The sequence below is a fragment of the Arachis ipaensis genome, chromosome B5 (genome assembly GCF_059453495.1).
Source record: "Arachis ipaensis isolate K30076 ecotype BB chromosome B5, ASM5945349v1, whole genome shotgun sequence".
In the NCBI taxonomy this organism is placed as follows: domain Eukaryota; kingdom Viridiplantae; phylum Streptophyta; class Magnoliopsida; order Fabales; family Fabaceae; genus Arachis; species Arachis ipaensis.
The window spans coordinates 8,303,421-8,309,997 of NC_142440.1; the positions used below are offsets into that span (position 1 = coordinate 8,303,421).

Consider the following 6,577-nt stretch of genomic DNA (forward strand, 5'->3'; position numbering starts at 1 on the left):
GTTTTTTTTATCATTTCCTATACTATTTTTTATATGTATATTTTTTATGATTTTTTTTTATTTTTGTTTGACTTTGTTTATATAATTTTTTATTTATTTTATTGTATTTTTTTTATTCATATGACAAATATTGTTGATTTCTTTTATTCATATGACAAATATTGTTTATTATTTTTTATCTGTATGATTTTTTTCTATTTTTTGATGTACTCTATCTTTGTTTTATATTAATTTTTTTATTTTGTATTTTGACTTTGTAAAATTTGTAATTGTAATTATTATATACTACGTTTATTATCAAAATTTTGTATAATATAAACTATGATCTATAAAAAAGGACAAAATAAATAAAAAATTAATTATAAGTAACAATAGAGTCATAAATAATAAAAATTTATAGTCCAAAATAATACTAAATTAAAGAGTACGGGTAATATTAGAAAAATTATAGAATATTTTTTTTTCTTTAACATTATAAAATTTATAGTACTCTCTTTTATATTTTTTTATTATATTTATTTATTTATATAATAAATATTTTTTATATTATTTTTGTTAGGTTCTGTTTTTGTATGTATATAAAAAAATAATTTAAATTGATGTCTCTTTTAGTAATTTTTCATCTAAAAGTGATTTTGAGTAGTATAATCCAAACAACATTTATTTTGTTATAATCAATTTTGATACAAATATTGCCAAATATAAATCACATTAACTCAAACTTATTTTTCATCAAAATCAATTTTGTAAAATCAATTTTATGCAAACTCACTTTTGCAAACTGAAATCCAAACACACACTTAATCCCTAATTTTTAATTTTTAATTTTATTGTCAAATAATAAAAAATATAATTTTAATTTTAATAATACTTTTTAAATATTTCTAAAATTGTGTAATCATCAAAATATATATATATATATATATATATATATATATATATATAATATTTTTAGAAAAATAAAATTATACAGTAAATATCTTTTGTATCAACTATAAGATATATATCCAACTATCCAAGTAAGAATGTGAAAATTTTTTTTTGATATATATCCAACTAACGTAGCATTATATAGGCAACTCACTAGTAATTCGAATCAACTTAATTCAAACAACCTAGTGTCACCAACATTGAATAATTCGAATCAATATGATTCGAACTCCATAGAGTCACGTGAGCCTACTAATTCGAATAGAGTCAATTCGATTTACCATTCTCTAATTCGAATCTACTTGATTCGAATTACATGCATATCCATTCAAACGTAATTCGAAGCAAGTTGTTTCCAATTACATGCATTTGTAGTTTGAATCAATATGATTCGAATTATATTTAAATGGTCATTAGTGGATTGCTGAAAAAATTTTTGTTTTGGCTGATTTGGGTAATAAACTTCTCAGCTTGGTTTATTTGAGTTTTTTACCCTTTTTTATTCTAGCAATCAAATAACATATTTATGACATACTTTTAAATATTAATAGTTAATTAATAGTCAAAATTTAAATAATAAATTTTGATATCTTCTAACATTTTTATTCATGTGTATCGAACTATTGACGTAGATCATCACAATTAGACAAGATGCGAGGCTCATTTAATAAATTAACATATGAAATAGAAGACCCAAATTAAAAAGAGATTTTTGTTACATGAGTTTGTTATGAATAATGTCTTTTTTTATTACTTTTGCTTCTAGGAAGATTTATTAACAATTTCATATGATGCTGTCCTAATTTGTCTTTCTTTTAAATATTTGGTTATGAGAATTAACTTAACTTTTGCAACCACAAAAACCTGTCAAAGTAACACGTACACTATGTAGTTACCTAATATATCCCATATTACTCTTAATTTTATGACATATGCTATTTTTTTGTGTTCATTTTCAATTTTCGCACAATAAAAAGTTTAAAGATTAAATATTTTTAATCAACAATTTTTAATATTTTTTATTTTTTTAAATTTCTTGTCATAAAATTAAGATTCAATTAATAGAAAAAAATAAATATCCTTTTAATTCTTAATTAGGATACACCTTATTTTTTAGTCATTTTTTAATTTTAATTCTTGTCTTCTTCGTATTTAGCTTTCACACATACACCCACCATCATCATCAGTTTCACTCAGTCTTCTTCTCGTACTATTATATTCTATTCTCCGTGCAAAATCACTTTTCTTGTTTTTCTGCTCAATTTTTTTGCGCCACTTTTTGTTTTACATGGTCACCGCCTGTTTTGCATAGCCTCACGGTCTTTTACTTTGCTTCGTGTCACTGTCACTGTTTTATTGTTTCTGAGGTTCGCATCTTTTCAGATCTATTTTTGAAATTAGTGTATTTCTAAGTTCATGTTTTCCAGCTCCGTTTTCCTCTTTTGTTTATTATTAGATCTGTTGCAGTGATATATTGATTAATTTTTCTCGTGCCTGAAGATATTGTTTAGATCTACTGTTTGAATATATATTATATATGATATTTAAATTTGTAAGTATGTTAATTTTGATGTTGACCAATGATGATAGGTTTTTTTTTTTTCAATTTTTTTCAGTTCAGTATCAAGTTAAAAATAGGGTTGATTCTCTTATTTTAAAATTCTAAACTAAAATATATTGTGTGAATGTGTGTTCGGTTTGTGATAACAGAAAATAATTATCAACAGGGTCAAGAAAACAGGCGAAACCAAGCAGTACATGAAAGAGTGAGATGACTACTACTTCATCAATTTCTGGCACTGATAATAATAATGCCGTACTATTTTTCGAAAATGTTTCTTCCTCATTTGCTGGCCCTATGGATCACAGAGAGGCTTCTATCATGCTCCCAATTAACAATAATAACGCTGGTGCTGAAATAATTTACATCAGTGACGAAGAACCAGATCTTGAATCATCATTGTCAGATGTCAACATTAATTCTGCCCCTTCAATTTTATCAACAACGGAACAAACCAATCAACCTACCTCAAATCTTTTAACATTACAAAGAAATTTGAGAATCAACACCGCCAACAACAACCACCAACAAGATGGTGTGTCACTCGATTTATCCTTACACCAGTTTGGCGGTGATGGTGGTGGCAGCTTTTCTACTATTGATGTCACCGATGGCGGCACTGGTGGTGGTGGTGGAGGTGGAGATGGTCTCTTGATGAGGGTTTTCAACAATACTTCGACTAGGCGTATCATGCCTATGAAAAGAACTGCACCTGATTACGCTCACCGAGAGTTTACGGTGGGTGAGAGCTCAAGTGACGGTGGTGCTGGTGGTGGTTCTGTTGCTCAACCTATGGCAGCCCCCAAGCGCCGCCCCATCGCAAATGAAAATGAGGCTGTGCGCATTTCATCATCATCATCTAATACCTGCACTTGTACTCCTTCTCCCACTTGCCCTCTCCATGCTTCCACCAATAATAATATTTCTTCATCTTCCAGGGAACAACGCCATGAAACTGCTAACAACAACAACAACCCCCAAAATGTTGTTCGTGTTCCTTCTAGTTTGTCGCCAATTTCTGAGATGCAACGAGCTCTTCAGTCTGGTAGCTTTCAAGTCCTTCAACCTACTACTACTACTCCTCCTCCTCCTCCTAACAACAACAACAACAACGCAACACTTGGTATTCTGGAACTTGACGATGATTCCTTTATTTACCCGCAACCTGTTTTTGATAGTAGCCACCACCACCAAGTCCACCATGGCCATCAACGTTATTTCTCCTCTGCTGACACTTCTCCATTCCGCCCAGCCTCAATCAATTACATGGAAAATCTTCCTCATCATCAGTACGCCGGTTCTTCGTCTTCGTCTCCTTCCCCTCATCCTTGGAGCACCGTGATTAGGCCAAGGGCTATTCCCTCTCTGTCTCTCCCTCACCGAGTTGGAGGAAGTAATAGAGAATCTGACACCGGAAACAACTATCCTTCTGGAAGGGGAATAATCACTGTGACTCACAATCGTGGAAACTCATCATCATCAACACAGCTAGTGGAAAGCCTTGTACAAAACGCTGGTACCCCTTCTGCATTTCAGCACCTGTCGGACGCTGCTCTTGCATGGATTGGAAGGCTGAACTCTCATGACGCGACCTTGACGAGAATGTCATCATCTTCTACCACTGATAATACTCATCACAGGCCATTGCGAGCTTCTGCTATTGCTGAGGAGGCCTATAATTTGCCTACTTATTTTGCTGATGATTCAAGAAGGCTTAGAAGAGAGGTACATATATAATAATGAATATTGTTGTTTCAGTAATCTATCTAGTCGCTCTATTTATTATTTGTTCATTTATTGAATTGCTCTTTACAACAGAGCCGCAATGCCATTCAACATCTGCCTAGTGGAGACTCCGTTCGAGAACTCGAGGTACGTTAGTTAGTTAGGGTTTTATGTATGATTAAGACTATTCTAGAGCAATTAAATAAATAAATTAATTGGAGGATAAAATTACATAGATCTTCTAGAGCAAAAAAATGTTACGTGCATATCTTTGTACACAATTTTGTATAAATCAAATTGATTAAAGTCAATTTAGTCATTTTAGTGGTAAATCGAATTAAGTATATTCGAATTACTAGGTATATGAATAAATTGAATGCATTAGTTTTGATTTAATAGATTTTGAAATTCACCCATAGTAAATCGAAACCATTGGCTTCGAATTACACATATGGTATGTGCCCATAATAATTCGAATTGAGTGGATTCGAATTGGACTATAGTGAATCGAATAGACATATTTCGATTTATATGGAACGAATGTTAGTGGTAAATCGAACCCACTAACTTCGATTTAGTATACATAAAGTGAATGTAAATCGAAATAAGTTGCTTCGATTTACATAAAATTAGCGCATACACATAACATTTTTTATTTTAGGAGATTTATGTAATTTTGAAGTCCAATTCGTTTCTTTATGTGATTTGCCCTTGAATTTACAAATGTATATGTCTTGTATATAGGAGCTTTTAATCCTTGATTACTCCAACTTGCTTGCCAGCATTGAGGAGGAGGAGGATGCGAATTTGCCGCAATATGAGGTGAAAGCTATAAATGAATTGAGCTTATATTAGTTTGTGCTTTTGTAATACAAACAACTTTACTTGTTGGCTGGACGTCGATTACAATTTGCAAAAAATGATTTTGATAAGAACTTAGATATCAAATGAATTACGTTCTTTATTTGAAAGCTTTTATGATAAGATAGATTTTGTTTAGATATTATTGATAAAAGTTACTATTACATTTAATATTATTAAAACATACAATATATCTGAAAGATCATACAGTATTAAGTTAAAAAACTTAATTAGAAGTAGGCCAAAGTCCATTTTTGCTTGAAATCACTATTACTTTCAATGACTTAATAGAAATTATTGTTTGGTGATCTAAATCCACATTGTCATAATGTTAGACCATAAAGAACGAAAAAAACGTAGAAGAATACTTGAACTTATGAGTATATGTATGAATGAAGAATTGGGGTTTAGAAGTTAACTTGAGTACTTGATTTTGTCTAGAGGTAGTTTTCCAATTTTCATTCAATAAAAGTTTCTTGTATTTTTGTTAATTAGTGTTGAACAACAACGTATTTCCATGGATAAGAATTGTAAAAACGGCTATAGTATGGAGATTGAACCCTAAAATGACTTTATATTTGATTTTATTTTTATATCATTTGATTACTATTTACTATCAAACCATTGAATTTGCAGCCTCTGGCAGACGGGCAGCGAGTGACGAACCCTGATTTAAGACTGACGGAAACTGAGGTTGCAGCATGTATTGGGCAGGAAATTTTCCAAACTGTTGGTCAGCAGCCTCAGAACATTGATGCATGCGGCATATGTCAGGTGAGAGTGACACCAACTGCGTTACATTCTTTACAAAAGCTCACTCATTAAATAAATCTTTTATAGGTATAAATACATGTTAATTACCTAATCTATATTAAAAATATATAATTTTAAAATAAATTGATTTGTGTTTCATAATTTTTTAAAAATAATTTTAACAGAAAGTAACTAATTATCACTTGTCTCTCCCAAAATCAAAATAATTTTCACAATTATATGTGCAAAGTGCGTATCGATCTGTGATCTATATATCTACCTCTTGATTTATTATTATTTAATAACATAGAATTTCTGTAACCATTTTCAGAAGGACTATGTTCACGGTGAAGAGCTTGGGAGATTGGATTGTGCGCACAGATATCACCTTTCTTGCATCAGGCAGTGGTTGCTCATCAAGAACAGATGCCCCGTTTGCAAGAAAATGGCTCTCACCATCATAGACTTGGAGGATGACGAGGAACATACTATGAGTTTATGAAATTATATCAAATCAATCTTACATGGAGGAATTTCAGTGTCTTAAGTTCTTCTGTTAATTAGATTTTAATTTGATCTAATTTTATAAATTTATCATGTTAATAATAGTCAATTTAAATTCTTATATGTTTGTTGTAATATCACTTAATGTGCCATATTAACAAATTTTGGCGCCGTCAACAAAGAAAATGGCAGAAGAACTAATGCGATTAATTTAAAAATTTTGATAAACGAATTTGATTAAAA

At 30.5% G+C, this 6,577-nt stretch overlaps 1 protein-coding gene across 1 annotated transcript in view; it reads left to right on the top strand.

Annotated features, from left to right (window-relative positions):
* LOC107640059 (uncharacterized) overlaps positions 1-6,332 on the top strand; it is a 29,742-nt gene extending 23,410 nt beyond the window's left edge. The window contains exons 2-6 of the mRNA XM_016343613.3: positions 2,802-4,216; positions 4,310-4,363; positions 4,961-5,038; positions 5,714-5,851; positions 6,162-6,332. Of these exons, the coding sequence (XP_016199099.2) occupies positions 2,802-4,216; positions 4,310-4,363; positions 4,961-5,038; positions 5,714-5,851; positions 6,162-6,332 (1,856 nt within the window). The remainder of the gene's footprint in view (positions 1-2,801; positions 4,217-4,309; positions 4,364-4,960; positions 5,039-5,713; positions 5,852-6,161) is intronic.
* The last annotated feature ends 245 nt before the right edge of the window (positions 6,333-6,577 follow it).